The 17,375-nt window shown below is 39.8% G+C and overlaps 1 protein-coding gene across 16 annotated transcripts in view; it reads right to left on the reverse strand.

Moving 5' to 3' along the window:
- AGRN (agrin) overlaps positions 1-17,375 on the reverse strand; it is a 487,688-nt gene that overhangs the window by 274,746 nt on the left and 195,567 nt on the right. For 9 of the 16 annotated variants that reach the window (XR_013213195.1, XR_013213196.1, XM_077250010.1 and 6 more), the window contains one exon: positions 10,249-10,266. The exons of the other annotated variants lie outside the window; for them this stretch is intronic. Coding sequence is in view for 7 of the 9 variants with exons in the window: in XM_077250010.1 (XP_077106125.1) it covers positions 10,249-10,266 (18 nt within the window). In the remaining 2 variants the exon portion in view is untranslated. The remainder of the gene's footprint in view (positions 1-10,248; positions 10,267-17,375) is intronic. 16 annotated transcript variants of the gene reach the window in all.

Raw genomic sequence — 17,375 nt, forward strand, 5'->3', positions numbered from 1 at the left:
TATCCTTAAATATGTTTCTAAACGTTCTCATTTCCAAAAATTCTGATCATTGTTTTCCCAGACACAGCATTTTGACCAGCATTGATACATTATATTAAAGTTGTAAATCAGGAGCTATGGAGTTGTGGCTATTAGGGTATGCTTAGGGTACCGTCACACAGTGCAATTTTGATCTCTACGACGGCACGATCCGTGACGTCGCAGCGATCGTATGATTATCGCTCCAGCGTCGTAGACTGCGGTCACACGTTGCAATCACGGCGCTGGAGCGATGCCAAAGTCCCCGGGTAACCAGGGTAAACATCGGGTAACTAAGCGCAGGGCCGCGCTTAGTAACCCGATGTTTACCGTGGTTACCAGCGTAAAAGTAAAAAAAAACAAACCGTACATGCTCACCATCTGATGTCCGTCCGGTCCCTTGCCGTCCGCTTCCTGCTCTGACAGATCCGGCCGTACAGTGAGAGCAGAGTGCAGCGGTGACGTCACCGCTGTGATCTGCTCTCACTTTCCGGCCGGCAGACAGTCAGAGCGGGAAGCGGACGGCAAGGGACCGGACGGACATCAGATGGTGAGCATTTACGGTTTGTTTTTTTTTACTTTTACGCTGGTAACCACGGTAAACATCGGGTTACTAAGCGCGGCCCTGCGCTTAGTTACCCGATGTTTACCCTGGTTACCAGCGAACGCATCGCTGGATCGCTGTCACACACAACGATCCAGCGATGTCAGCGGGTGATCAAGCGACGAAAGAAAGTTCCAAACGATCTGCTACGACGTACGATTCTCAGCAGGGTCCCTGATCGCTGCTGCGTGTCAGACACTGCGATATCGTAACGATATCGCTAGAACGTCACGAATCGTACCATCGTAGCGATCAAAATTGCACTGTGTGACGGTACCCTTAGAGTTAAAGTTTTGCAACAGTTGAAGAGCACATATGTCCTAACTTAAAGGTCCAATCCTAGTAAGTCTTAGCATAAGAAACCTATAACTTATATAGCACCATTATATTTCTCGGCGCCTTACAAACATTATAATTACTGTTCCCATTGGGATCACAATCTAGATTCCCTATCAGGCAAACATGGGGAGAACATGCAAACTCCTTGTAGATGTTGTCCTTGGTGGGATTTGATCTCGATAGAACTGGTGTTGGGTCCCACTCTACATTCCCTGGGAAGCAATAACTTTTAGGGATTCTGAAAAATAGTCATAAAGGTAAATTGGTCTATACTTGTTGGATGTAAGGAAAATTGATGAATTTAAAGGGGTATTCCTAATACAAAAATGTGTGACATATCTTCATCTAATGCCATGTCGAGACAAAAAAAAGATAGCGGTCCCACAGCCACATAAAGGATCAGGAATCCTATACTAACGCTTCTGTCAAGGCAAGAGAGGACCCTGGCAGAAAACAATAAAGAGGTGGCCGATCATGTGTGTAGCCCTCTATATTCACTTCTATGGAAGTTATGGAATCAGTAAAGTAGCCATGCACTGGATATGCCATAAATGTCTGCGTAGGGAACACAAGAAGCAGGTATTTAATTGGATTCTTAATTTTGGGCCACTTTGCTTACATGCATGTAAATAACTAGGATATGGTCTATGTAGGGATGTCTGTACCTGCATTTAGGAATTAGGTACTTTGTGTGAAAAGCCTATTAAAACACAATAATGCTCATTTCAGGTATGGCTGTAACCTTATGGGACATAAAATTTTATGGCCAAGTGATTCATTTTCAAATATATGCTTCAAAGAAGCCAAAGACACCATACAATGGCCATATAATGGCTACCAGTACATACCAGATGTAGAGACATATAGACAATATATCTTGACTTTCAAGGGCTGCATTATAAGTTCATCAAACTGTATAAAATCAGATTAGTCACAGCTTTTTATTTCTTCAAGGAAAAGTCAGGTGAAGACATTTTTGAAAACACGAAGCTAGAAAAAAAACACAGTTGTGCTGCTTAATAATTTAAACACCATAATCTGACAGCAGAACCTCAGAGAGTTTCCATTCTGAACCAATTTCGTGAAGAATTAAACTTTCATCCTTAACCTAAACTTCTTTATCCCACGTGATCCGTGTGTTCTGTCTCTCCTCTTGAGCAGTCACAGTGTAACATGAATCTTTGTCTCTGTGACCCCATATGTCTCTGGTTTAGTTCTTTTAGGGCAAGCAGGAAAAACTCAACGGGGCCCAAGGCCATGAACAGGACGGATTAAAGCTGTGAATGGATCAATGCTCCACGCTAGGTGCTAAAATACAATCAATTTCTAACTGCTTGCCTCTGCCTGCACAGGATAAGAAGGTTAGAAGAGGGGAGGGCGAGTGACAGGGCACATTACAAGCGCTGAGATAACAGCGTTTATGATCCCTTGCCTAGGAAGACTGCATCCATTCTTGTGCAGCACAAGACTGAAGGGAGAAATAAGGAAAGGTTTAAGGTAATGAGGATAGTAAGAATATAAACGTGTGAGGAAGATCACAAAACAGAACATTTTGTGATAACAATTGCACATCTGAATGTAGTGAATATGAGAAAAAGGCCTTTTAAAGAGCTTTTAAAAAAAAAAACATATCCAAGGGTGGAAGCTGTGGCCGCAACATTATATGACTTGGCAAAGAACTCAGTGAAAGTGTAAGTTGAATTTAGACAAGAGTGCTCATTCCTAACGATATGCCCGTGTAGGCATTCCGACAATCACCCAAGAAACGATCAAAATGCTTGTTCTTCGAGTGATCAGATAACTGCTTTTTTTGTTGTTGTTGCCATCATAAATTATTGACAGAGCATCACATCGTGTAAAGGGGGAATGTGCTTCCGACAACATGATGTATATCGGGACAGAATGATTGTATCTACATATTTACAACTGTTCTGTTTTCGGTAGCCTGTGTAAACAGGTAAGTAAATGAGTGATGAACTTCTTGCATAAAGTTGACCATTACTCATTAACATGTGGAGATCTTCCCATCTAAATGCACCATAAGAGTATGTGAACATTCAGGCCCATTCATCAAAGCAATTTAATCAGAATTCTGGTGTAAATTATTTTGAAAACTCGCACAATTTTTGAGAAAACATTTTGTAACTTTTGGTATTTTCATGACCGTTTCTCCAAGCTCTATCAGAATGAACAGAACTAGGTCAGGACAGGATTGCAACACCACAGCGTGCATTATTCACGACGAGCTATGGCATTCCTTATGCCAGAAATCTTACTCTAGTCAGGCGCTCGACAGACGTGCACCTCCTAATGAATCAGGAGTCTCACTCTAGCATGCCTCTTTATTAAGAACAGTGTGAACACTACCGGTATTGAAGAATCGGGGCCTTAGTTTTTCTTTTAACCACTCTATGATTTGCAAAACTCTGAAATGGTTAACAGGCATAAAACTAAAGATGTGCAAAGCACTGTCGTTTTGACATTGCAGGGAACCATGTTAAATTTATGGGGTGCTTTTTTTAGGCAGATTTTGGGTGGAATTCGCCTAAATAAGACGTTTTGTGGCCAAACTTGAGTTTATGCTCAATTTCTGCTTTAAAAACTCACCAAAAAGATTCAGTGGGCACATACCCTTACTCTACAATCACTAACTTTAAGACATCAGCAGTGCCATACTGTGCTGATCTTCCCAGTCTATGGGTCATCTCAGCCACTTTCCAAAAACCACTTTCTGTGATATAAAGAATATGTGTTACTGAGTGCGACTGGCCAATAAGACCACTTTTGATGTGGGCCCTTTGTTACCACATTGTAAAGACAATATTTATTTCCTCTACTTGCTTATATAGTGCCAATAATTCCACACCGCTGTACAAACATCATCATCACTGTCCCCATTGGGTCTCACAATCTAATCTCCCTATCAGTAGATCTTTGGAGTGTGGGAGGAAATCGGAGAACCAGGAGGAAACCCATGCAATCACAATGAGAACATACCAACTTCTTGCATATGTTGTCCTTGATGTTTGATCTCAGGTCTCATATGTTTCTAACCCTCATCATTGCAAATTTGAAGCTGCCAAACACAAAGTTGCAGCCCACGCCAAGAATAACCACCCAAGAGTAGTTGCAATCAGCCATTTGTAGTCTGCATAGGAAGTAACTGGTTTGCACATCTATTTACCAACACTACCAACACATGTTATTTCCTATACAGCCTTCTAGATACTGTAACATAGAGTTGCTTAGAGAATCATGTCTGATGCAATCTTCATTGATGATTGCACATGGACAGCATACATCTTCGGACTGGCAATGACGGTTACTATTGGTTAAGATGCCGACATCTTAGATAGCTATGGGTCAAATACTTGTTTGGCTGACATCCATCTCATCCACTCTCCATGTTTATAAACATGCATGTTTGGTCAGCCATGTGGGCATGAATTTTCAATGGGAAGAGGGGAATAGGTCATTGCCAGGCACTGATAATGTGGGAGAATAAAAGGATCAAGCTTCGAAATGTAACATGCCTGATCCATCTTCCCTTGACACCATCAATTAGGGAAGAGTTGATGGCAAAATTGTTGAGTTCAGGTAACACTTCTAAAATACTTATGGGGGTTTTAAGACTATGTTAATTTTGCTTTATTACTTTTAATACTTTTGCCATCTTTTAACAAATTTTAATGCATTGCCTCAATGACATCAACTACAATTAACAAAATTGAGGGCTGAAACCATTGTTGAATATCTTAATCAGTCACAATATCAGAAGACTTTGCTGTTCTAGAGGAAGGTATCAGAATGTGTGCAGACATACAGTCATGGCCAAAAGTATTGACACCCCTGCAATTCTGTCAGATAATACTCAGTTTCTTCCTGAAAATGACTGCAAACACAAATTCTTTGGTATTATTATCTTCATTTAATTTGTCTTAAATGAAGAAACACAAAAAGAATTGTCCTAAAGCCAAATTAGATATAATTCCACACCAAACATAAAAAAGGGGGTGGACAAAAGTATTGGCACCTTTTGAAAAATCATGTGATGCTTCTCTAATTTGTGTAATTAACAGCACCTGTAACTTACCTGTGGCACCTAACAGGTGTTGGCAATAACTAAATCACACTTGCAGCCAGCTGACATGGATTAAAGTTGACTCAACCTCTGTCCTGTGTCCTTGTGTGTACCACATTGAGCATGGAGAAAAGAAAGAAGACCAAAGAACTGTCTGAGGACTTGAGAAATCAAATTGTGAGGAAGCATGAGCAATCTCAAGGCTACAAGTCCATCTCCAAAGACCTGAATGTTCCTGTTTCTACCGTGCACAGTGTCATCAAGAAGTTTAAAGCCCATGGCACTGTAGCTAATCTCCCTAGATGTGGACGGAAAAGAAAAATTGACAAGAGATTTCAACGCAAGATTGTGCGGATGTTGGATAAAGAACCACGACTAACATCCAAACAAGTTCAAGCTGCCCTGCAGTCCGAGGGTACAACAGTGTCAACCCGTACTATCTGTTGGCGTCTGAATGAAAAGGGACTGTATGGTAGGAGACCCAGGAAGACCCCACTTCTTACCCCGAGACATAAAAAAGCCAGGCTAGAGTTTGCCAAAACTTACCTGAAAAAGCCTAAAACGTTTTGGAAGAATGTTCTCTGGTTAGATGAGACAAAAGTAGAGCTTTTTGGGCAAAGGCATCAACATAGAGTTTACAGGAGAAAAAAAGAGGCATTCAAAGAAAAGAACACGGTCCCTACAGTCAAACATGGCGGAGGTTCCCTGATGTTTTGGGGTTGCTTTGCTGCCTCTGGCACTGGACTGCTTGACCGTGTGCATGGCATTATGAAGTCTGAAGACTACCAACAAATTTTGCAGCATAATGTAAGGCCCAGTGTGAGAAAGCTGGGTCTCCCTCAGAGGTCATGGGTCTTCCAGCAGGACAATGACCTAAAACACACTTCAAAAAGCACTAGACATTTGAAAATGGTTTGAGAGAAAGCACTGGAGACTTCTAAGGTGGCCAGCAATGAGTCCAGACCTGAATCCCATAGAACACCTGTGGAGAGATCTAAAAATGGCAGTTTGGAGAAGGCACCCTTCAAATATCAGGGACCTGGAGCAGTTTGCCAAAGAAGAATGGTCTAAAATTCGAGCAGAGCATTGTAAGAAACTCATTGATGGTTACCGGAAGCGGTTGGTCGCAGTAAGGGTACCGTTACACAAAACGATTTACCAACGATCATGACCAGCGATACGACCTGGCTGTGATCGTTGGTAAGTCGTTGTGTGGTCGCTGGAGAGCTGTCACACAGACAGCTCTCCAGCGACCAACGATGCCGAAGTCCCCGGGTAACCAGGGTAAACATCGGGTTACTAAGCGCAGGGCCGCGCTTAGTAACCCAATGTTTACCCTGGTTACCATCGTAAATGTAAAAAAAAACCAAACAGTACATACTCACATTCCGGTGTCCGTCAGGTCCCTCGCCGTCTGCTTCCCGCTCTGACTGAGTGCCGGCCGTAAAGTGAAAGCATAGCACAGCGGTGACGTCACCGCTGTGCTCTGCTTTTACTTTCCGGCCGGCAGTCAGTCAGTGCGGGAAGCAGACGGCGAGGGACCTGACGGACACCGGAATGTGAGTATGTACTGTTTTTTTTTTTAACATTTGCGATGGTAACCAGGGTAAACATCGGGTTACTAAGCGTGGCCCTGCGCTTAGTAACCCGATGTTTACCCTGGTTACAAGCGAATGCATCGCTGGATCGGTGTAACACACACCGATCCAGCGATGACAGCGGGAGATCCAGCGACGAAATAAAGTTCCAAACGATCTGCTACGACGTACGATTCTCAGCGGGGTCCCTGATCGCTGCTGCGTGTCAGACACAGCGATATCGTATGGATATCGCTGGAACGTCACGGATCGTGCTGTCGTAGCGACAAAAGTGCCACTGTGAGACGGTACCCTTATTTTGGCTAAAGGTTGTGCAACCAAGTATTAGGCTGAGGGTGCCAATACTTTTCTCTGGCCCATTTTTGTGTGAAATGATCAATGTTTTGCTTTTTGCTTCATTCTCTTTTGTGTTTTTTCATTTAAGACAAATTAAATGAAGATAATAATACCAAAGAATTTGTGTTTGCAATCATTTAAGTATGATTGAGTATAATCTGACAGAATTGCAGGGGTGTCAATACTTTTGGCCATGACTGTAGGTCTTTTTCAAGCAGAGTGATTGTCACTGAAGCACAAGTGGCAGTAGACAGAGCGGAGAGAATAGTTACTAGTGAAAGCTATCATCAATGGGAAAGCAGCAATTTACACTCATTGTGCCCTGGGTTTGCATTCACAAAAGCATCTGTATAATGGAGACTGCATCATGTGTGTGGAAATATACCAGTAGAAAACACGTCGACCGCACATTTTATGATGATGAAATCAATACGGTAATTAGGATGGAGACTAGGTTAGTCATAAACTATCATGGCTGTATGCAGAGGTATGCACAAAAATATGTCTTCCAATCTATACCAATGCAGGATTATGGCACATCTAGGATTTTATTCACCTGGTGCAAAGATTTAAAAGTACTTTCACATGGCAGAAGAAGTGCTCATAAAATTGCTCATTCCCAATCACTGGACCTTGCAAACATGCCACAATCAGCCACCAAATGAGAAAATCGCTTGGCCGTCAGCTGACTGGACTGTATAGACGGTCCTGAAATTATCATGGCAGCACATCTATCTCTGCAAACATCAAATCTGCTGCTGACAATATCCAAATTGTAATAACTATCATTGGGTCTTCATTCAGCTTGCATTAGCCCATGTAAATGGGGCCCTAAACTTGTTAGATCAATGATTGGTGCTGGTTATGAGCAGACGTCTGGTAATGTAACCCTACCAGTAGTTTTCTGCCCTTGCACCTCATTGCCCCATTATGACACCCACCATCATGAGCATTACCCTCTCAGGGATCACTTGAGAATAACAATAAATGTATTTTAATGGACATACAACAAGCCACAAAGCAGAATAAAATCAATTAAAAACCATTTTCCCCTGAGGAAGCCATAACTGTGTGGTGATACACATGGGGTCTGGACCCTTTCCAATCCCCTTTGACATGCACAGATCTTGATAGTGTTTTGCAATAATGGACTACTAAGTTCCTTAACCACCATGTATGGTACAAAGGGGCCAGACCCCACGTGTATCGCCACACAGATAGGGCTTCCTCAGGGGAAAATGATTTTAATTTGATTTTATTCTGTTTTGTAGATTCTTGTATATTCAATAAAAATACATTTATTATTATTATCGGGTGATTCCTGTTTTTTCCATACCTCTTGTTCTTTTGTTCTGTAGAAAACACTTAAAATAAGGAATTATTTGCTTTATTCTATGATATTTGACAATATTGCCTCATTATTACAGTGCTATTGTTCTCTTAATAAAACTTGACTTAATAAAAAAAGCATTAATGAAGTAGAGGAGTAGAAGAAAACGTAAGAGAAGTAACAGGACTGTAAACTAAACTGTAGAAATAATAGACCTTATGATGGTCCATTATGTGTAAAGTTGGCTCTGCAATGTCTTTTTACACTTCTACTGTAGATACAAATCGCTTATTCGACAGGACATTTTTGTTATCTAGGGATTTAGGGAAAGGACATATTGACAAAGATATATAGGCTCACCAGTATCATTCCATTTCATCTTAACAGCCAAGAATTCTTTTAATTAATGCCACACATCATCCCAACAGGGTAGGTCATAAACCTTAGGTTTCTTTAACTCTTCAAGACTTATTGCTTTTTAGCAACAGGCTGATGGTAATTAAAACAGAGTCTATGTTGTAGTGTACTTGAAGCATCCATTCATTTTGTGCTTCATGTAGCTTTAATTAACTAAATAAACCAACCGATTCTCCCCTTCGGCATTCAGAGGCACGTTGCTCTACAGCGCTGCCAACTTTATATAATGCTCTTTGCATGTTGCCATAGTGTAAGTCAGCATATGAAAACCACTCATAGCCTAAAACTCTTCACCATATAATAATCAGAAAAGATTTTATCCAGTCCAGGTAGCTTAGTGAAGTCTTCCATTGATGCCCAAGGTCCAAAGACTAAAGTCACAATGCAATTTCAATGCAACTGGAAAAGTATAACTCATTACCGTAACTTTCCATAAAAGTTCATGGAAAAGTTGTGGCTTCAGGGATAAGAAAAACAATTTTATTTTTACCTTTAGCTTCTTTTGCACTTTTTTTTTTTTTTTTGCAAAATGTTGCATGCGCTTTTAAAATGTTGCAGGCAACTCTACAGTATAAGCAAAAAAAGTTTGCCGCACAAATAAATCACTTGTGGAGCAGAAATGGAGTACATCTGTGCAAACATGTTTGTGACTCTTTAGGAAGTCACAATTTATATGTCCACCGCATACATAGGGAAAACAAAAACCACGCTTACAATGGTGAACATAAAAGGAAAAACAGGCAAAAACATAAGATAAACTAAAAAAACAAACAAAATAAAAGCATTTTGAGCCTCTCAAAAAGATGCAAAACCCCCAAAACACTAGGCAAAAAAGGTGCAAAAGCAATACTGGGCAAAAAATGTGTTTTCTATTCTCATGAAGATGCATTGAAGGAATTTGTGGCAAAAGTGTGCATATTAGAGCATGTTTTATTTATAAACAAATGATAAGTGTATTCATGTTATAGTTTTGTTTATTTAAATTATTTATTTTATTTTTTGGGCTGTGTCAAATAATTGAAAATGGTGATCCTGGAAGTAGAAGAATTTGGAGCAAGTACTATATATTGGCACCATCCTGCCTCCCTAAAAAATAAATTGAAGGAGGTAATTCAATATTACAATAAGGAGTAATAGTAGCATACACTAAAGTAGAGAATAACTATGGCAAGAATGATGGCTATGCAAAATGTCACATAGTAGATATAATTCATTTTACACTTTAGCAAATCCTTTAACACACACCCGGCTTGACCCGTCATCATTAGGTTGGATTAGTGCATGTTGCACAAGGAGCATATCTACCACATCCACAAACCGTGAAGGATGCATTACATACAGAATACTAATGCAAGAATGTAGAAGAGCTCCGATCCTTTTGAACTCATCTGTTTCCTCCATCAGCATATCTCACATAACAGAAGTCTGAAAATCATATTGTGCCACCAATCATCATTAAAGTGGGCACCGTCATAACAATAGACATAAAATATGCAATAAAGTACAATATACTGATCCATCTTACCTGGACCTTCCACTGCAGCTTTATTAAAAAATAAGGTAGAATTACTATCTATGCATATATGTTGCATATCATAAAATCTGCAGATATAAACCCAATACATTCATACATTTTCTGAAATTGTAATTACAAAAAAGGGAAAATTATATTACTCAAATTATAAACATTCATGAAAATATCAGACCCTAAACAATAATATGAAATTAATATAGGAGAATAGAAGCACTGACATGTTCTTGTTGGCGTCATTCATTTTTAGTATCAGTTGCATCCACAGACATTACTTGAAAATGGAAAACTTACAGAATGAGTCCTGATGGTAAAACACAATTGGATATGAACTGGTTATTAATATTACTCACAGGAAAGAGCAAGACAAAGCTCATCTGTAACATATGCTGGTAGTTTTACCTACAAGTTATCAAACCCCAATCGGTCATCTTAAGCACTAATTTCTGCATCTGTTTGTATCCCTTTCCTGTTTTATACAGTTAAACTACCTTTTCCCGTAGATCGGTTGACAGTTCTTTTGCTTTCCCCATGACTCACAAACCAGACCCATCAATGGCTGGATGAAAGATGCAAGAGTCTGGATCCCAGAAACTCGCTCTGCTTTTATGCACACACACTGATTACAAGCAAACCGGTCACAGGTGAGGATGCTACCTTTAGTAGCCATTCAAACCCATTTGTGTCAACTTCTGTGCATGTTATCAGGCCAAAATCACCAGGGTATGTGAACTTTTGATCATGGTCATTTGGATGTTTATTTTTTTCATTATGATTTTAAAAGAGAAAACACAGTAGTTTGACAATAAATGGCTTCACCCAACCACTAACCATGAGTGGAGAAAAAGTTTCGGTGTTATCATTCATATTCTCTGAAAAAAGGACAAGAAAGCAAAAATTTTGCCAGGGTATATAAACTTTTGAACACAACTGTAGCTGTTGGCCAAATTCTCCCATCCATCAGCCAGGTTAGTAATCTGTGACTGCTGGATACGAGCTCTGTGAAGCTCCTTACCTCCCAGCATTCCTGGCTCTTCTAATTAGGAAGAACTGGTGCAACGTAGTGTATGCATCATGTTGCAATGATAATGTTGGATCAGCCAACGACAGAAGAGCTGGGAATGTCGGGAGGTAAGGAGATTTGCTGAGTTCCCATTCAGCTGTCATAGATTACTGACCTGGACTTGAGTCCTACGAATTGATTCTCCCATCAATAATCAACAGCTTTGTCTCCCAAAAACTCAACAACACATGAACGTTCTGCTCGGCTTAGCATTAATGAGTTTTCAATAAGGATAGCTAATGGTAGTAGTTTCTCATTTTAAAATAAAAATGGTCTGGCATTCTATTTTCAAATGCACAATCCTTACCTTCCCAACATCATCGGGAGAAATCGTCGCACTTGGCAGACTTTTAAAAAAATGTTTATGGGGGTTTTCAGTACTATCTAGTCAACCTTTGTGGCTTGTAAGAAACTAATGCAGAGGGGATCCCAAAGTTAAGGTTACCAAATTTCAATTTCTAATAGGATGAAAAGTTGAACTGCAATTAGTCCTCATACAAGGGATCCAAGGGCATATACAGTACAGACCAAAAGTTTGGACACACCTTCTTATTTAAAGAATGACTATTGTATTTTCATGACTATGAAAATTGTACATTCACACTGAAGGCATCAAAACTATGAATTAACACATGTGGAATTATATACTTAACAAAAAAATGTGAAACAACTGAAATTATGTCTTATATTCTAGGTTCTTCAAAGTAGCCACCTTTTGCTTTGATGACTGCTTTGCACACTCTTGGCATTGCCTTGATGAGCTTCAAGAGGTAGTCACTGGGAATGGTCTTCCAACAATCTTGAAGGAGTTCCAAGAGATGCTTAGCACTTGTTGGTCCTTTTGCCTTCACTCCGCGGTCCAGCTCACCCCAAACCATCTCGATTGGGTTCAGGTCTGGTGACTGTGGAGGCCAAGTCATCTGGCGTAGCACCCCATCACTCTCCTTCTTGGTCAAATAGCCCTTACACATCCTGGAGGTGTGTTTGGGGTCATTGTCCTGTTGAAAAATAAATTATGGTCCAACTAAACGGATGGAATAGCATGCCGCTGCAAGATGCTGTGGTAGCCATGCTGGTTCAGTATACCTTCAATTTTGAATAAATCCCCAACAGTGTCACCAGCAAAGCACCCCCACACCATCACACCTCCTCCTCAATGCTTCACGGTGGGAACAAGGCATGTAGAGTTCATCCGTTCACCTTTTCTGCGTCGAACAAAGACACGGTGGTTGGAACCAAAGATCTCAAATTTGGACTAATCACACCAAAGCACAGATTTCCACTGGTCTAATGTCCATTCCTTGAGTTCTTTAGTCCAAACAAGTCTCTTCTGCTTGTTGCCTGTCCTTAGCAGTGGTTTCCTAGCAGCTATTTTACCATGAAGGCCTGCTGCACAAAGTCTCCTCTTAACAGTTGTTGTAGAGATGTGTCTGCTGCTAGAACTCTGTGTGGCATTGACCTGGTCTCTAATCTGAGCTGCTGTTAACCTGAGATTTCTGAGGCTGGTGACTCGGATAAACTTATCCTCAGAAGCAGAGGTGACTCTTGGTCTTCCTTTCCTGGGGCAGTCCTCATGTGAGCCAGTTTTTTTGTAGCGTTTGATGCTTTTTGCCAATGCAGTTGGGGACACTTTCAAAGTTTTCCTAATTTTCCGGACTGACTGACCTTCCTTTCTTAAAGTAATGATGGCCACTCGTTTTTCTTTACTTAGCTGCTTTTTTCTTGCCATAATACAAATTCCAACAGTATATTCAGTCGGACTATCAGCTGTGTATCCACCAGACTTCTGCACAACACAACTGATGGTCCCAAACCCATTTATAAGACAAGAAATCCCACTTATTAAACCTGACAGGGCACACCTGTGAATTGAAAACCATTTCCGGTGACTACCTCTTGAAGCTCATCAAGAGAATGCCAAGAGTGTGCAAAGCAGTCATCAAAGCAAAAAGTGGCTACTTTGAAAAACCTAGAATATAAGACATAATTTCAGTTGTTTCACACTTTTTTGTTAAGTATATAATTTCACATGTGTTAATTCATAGTTTTGATGCCTTCAGTGTGAATGTACAATTTTCATAGTCATGAAAATACTGAAAAATCTTTAAATGAGAAGGTGTGTCCCAACTTTTGGTCTGTACTGTATGCTCATCCAGTAGCTATGGGGACCAGAATCCAGTCCAATAATTACCAAATAAGTTTGTGAAGTATTATTTCAGATATCAGAAAAGTCATCCTAAATCCAGATAGTTAGGGATGTGAAATAGAAGGGGTCCAACATAAAAAAACAACAGCTCACCACACTTGTAATGGCTTCATCTAGCGTGCTTGGCAACTTGAGCAGATTGAGTCAATATAATTAAGAAAGAGAAAAGCTGGCACTTTGTCCTTCTTGAGAAAACTGCATATTTATTGTATCGTTATTCCATAAGTGCTAAAATCACTGAACGAGATCCTTACATACCCTACGAGTTTCAGAAGTAAACTTCCTTATTCATCATAAGGGAGTTTCACGAATATGAAAGTTTAGTTCTGAAATGCGTCAGATGTTTGAGGATCAGTATTCACTGGGTTTAGCATGTATGGAATAAAGTTTCCATAAACACAGAATTTTCTCAAGAAGGATGTCTTTTCTCTTACTCTCTTACATTGAAATAGAAAGGGGCCCCATTCTCATCTTGGCTGTATAGTCAATGAAGGGATGGTAAAACAATGGGACCAAAAGGGCACTATTCCCTTTAGTTGTCAGAATGAGATGATGTCACGAACCAGTACCCAATTATGGTGCTCCATTTTTTCGATGCAATTCTACAAGTTGTATTATTGCACAAACAGTAATGAAGTGACATTCGCAAAGCTGAAAATGAAGGGATACACTGAAGTTAACAGCCACATTATATTACTTCATTTCCAAACTCTTCACGCCTATCAATCCAAAAACAAAAATGCTGTTTTGCATGAGCCTCCTATGACAGAAGAAGGATAAAGAAGAAACATGTGGAGATGAATAACAGCTGACATGAAATGTCTTTTGATACATAGTCAATATTCCACTGTGACATCTTTGTAATTACAGTACAATGTTATATGGCACTTTCCAATTGACAAGTGCTTTACAATTATACTTCAGCAACACTCGTATAGCCACTTCTGCCAATTCAAAACCACCTCCAGCTGGGAAACTGGGACAAAGTACAGTACGCTTAGGAGGTTGAGGATTAGGAGCACGCAACAGAACCTGTTCTCTGATTCTAGGATAAAACAAGCTGGAACAAAATGCAACGGTCTTATTTTAGGAACATGGAAAGAACCTAAGACAACATCAAATACCGTTCTTATGCCTCATGGGGAACAGTGCCAGCAACAAATCCTCTATAGCGGCTGCTAGAGCTAAGGCAGAAAGATATATTAACAGCTTCTAAGTGATGAAACACTACTGGTAAGACAAGTATTGGACAATCACATCTAACAAAGCACTTGTTGAAGTTTTCTTAGTAACTGTGTGTCAAATTGAAGTAGAAGACCCTTTATGTTTGTGACAAGGAATAAAAAAGACACTCTTTATAGATGAATTAAGGTTCCCAAAAACAATTTTTATCCACAAAACATAATGTTCCTGATAGCCACAAGGGGAAGCTACAAAAGCACAAATTTCATATTCCCTGTGTTGATCCTGTAAACTCAGTAGAAAATAAATAGCATTTGTTTTACAAGTTTTTTGGCATAAAAAAATCACAAAATTTGATACAATGCATAATTGTGGAAAAATGTAGCTGCATCTATTTTGTAAAAACAAAAACATCTAGGGCTTAGGAAAAGAGGAGTATCTAACTGCTACTCATCTTGCCAAAATATCAATTTATGGCACACCAATAGCCCAAGAATGCACAAAATTTAATAAGAGGCGTGTAGCTCTTAATAAATCTGGAGTTTCTTGCTCTAACAGGCTTTTCAGTCTTCATAAATCCCTCCTTCCCACATGTATCTTTCTGTGACCCATGAACATGGTACTATTCAGACTGCTTCAATAACTATTGCTAAACTTCCAAAAAAGGGAATATTTTTCAATATAACGAATAGTCAATATACCGTAAATAGGGATGGGTGAACCAGTGGAAGTTTGGGTTCGGGTACCCCACCCTAATTTTATTTCAAAGTTCGGTTCGGGTATCAGAACAGTACACGAACTTCAACGAGAACCTGAGCCCCATTGAAAATAAAGATTACCCAAACTGGGAAAGGGAAAAAAATTATCTTTCTCTCTCTGGTCTTACCACAGAACTCCGAACATTGGTACGGACTTCCGGGGAAAGTCTGTCTTTGGCACACTCTACAGTAACTATACGAAACGAACGCTGAACTCGTAAGTGTTGGGTTTGCCCATCTCTAGTTGTAAACAAACATTTCTAAGTAGTACTCCATTAAGCATAAGCTATTACAACCATATTTACAACCTGGTTACCTCCTCGATCACAGAAATGTCATTAGCTGTCCCGGTATTAGCATTTCCTCCATCTGTTCTTTGCACCAGGAGTTTCCATTCCAAAGACTCTCATACACATTAGATAAAATTCGACTGGACTCTTTTTGGTGGGGGCAGTTGACTATCTCCCAATGCTAGGTGTATTTCAATGGCCTATACCTTTGTTCTTCCCGGAGATAATCCAATGCAAGAAGAGTCTGACAATGGCTGTCTTATAGAGGACACAAGAGCGCTCTGCCGCCCCGACAGTTACTGTGTATGGAGCAGTCAGGAGAGAAAATGGTCTACCGATTCATCATTCAGCCTACAGCTATCTAATCTGTATTGGTGTCTTAAGATAATGGAAACAGGTAATGACAGGATAAAGGCTACATGTCTCTGGAAATTATAAGCTGGGAAAACTGGTGCACAATATATGAAATGTTGGCATCTTTGGAAACCAATGACATTCTTCTCCTGTTTAGAAAAAGACATAGCTGATTTGTCTTGATCTACTCTAAAATTGCATTCTCTTAAAAGCCCATGTGGAAGATCTATACTGACGGATGCTTAATTCAATATGACTAAACAGCAAGTTCTGAAGGGATCAATGGTAATTACAGAATATTCATGGGAAAAAAAGCAGTAATTGGCCAGAGTGATGTGGCGTGAATCATGAGGTATGTGAGTGGTACATAAGGGATTGTACTTGCCAAGGAAATGTAAGAAGCTGTAAAAGAAAAGACCATGCCGAAACAATATAATACAAAGCCACAACAAAGATAAGTCTATATGAAATGTAACTAATATCAAAAGGTACAAAGCCTACGCCAGGTCTCTCTACAACTGTACAGTATGTGCATTCACTGAATTAAAAACCTGCCCTTCTCACCTATGGAAATCGGTTCGGAGGAAGTGGGTAGTTAGCTGGCATTAATTTACAAATCACAGCAATCTATAAGAAGATTTAGGAATCCGTAGGTAGCTTGTTTTTCACCTGTGTCTAATTTTACTGTCAACTTATGTGAAGGTCAATGTAAAATGCATTACTAATGCATTAGAGAAGAGAATCAATGAGCGCATTGCCAGCAGTGAACCAGAAGAGAAGGAAGTGCAACGGCTAAAACTCTGCTGTAGAAGAAAGTAACAGATGATTCAGCGAAAGTGGCTGGCGGAGAGATAGATTTAACGATGGCGGCTTTTCAAAAAGTCCCACGAGTGAAAGGAGAGAATAGTTCTAAACCTGACAACTAAACATGATATTAATGTGGCCGATTACAAGTTTATAAAAACTATTGTTTTTCCCCAAATTTTGACAAATATTAAAATAAAAAAATCTAAATTTATTCTGGGTTATCAAATGCAAAAAAATGTGGACATATCATGGAAACTAATCTAGATGCTACCTTCACTTTTTGAGGTGCCTTAAAAATAGAAGCTGGGATCTAATTGGTTGATGATCAACTCCACCACTTGTTAATTCCAGCTTTGTTAGTTTTGGTCGCCTTTGTTAACCCATTATCTACCAATGTCCTTTTTTTGGGACGCCTAATCTTTAGCTTCTAGCAACTAAGATTTTATAATTTTTATAATCAG

This window comes from Ranitomeya variabilis, chromosome 4 (genome assembly GCF_051348905.1).
Source record: "Ranitomeya variabilis isolate aRanVar5 chromosome 4, aRanVar5.hap1, whole genome shotgun sequence".
In the NCBI taxonomy this organism is placed as follows: Eukaryota; Metazoa; Chordata; class Amphibia; order Anura; family Dendrobatidae; genus Ranitomeya; species Ranitomeya variabilis.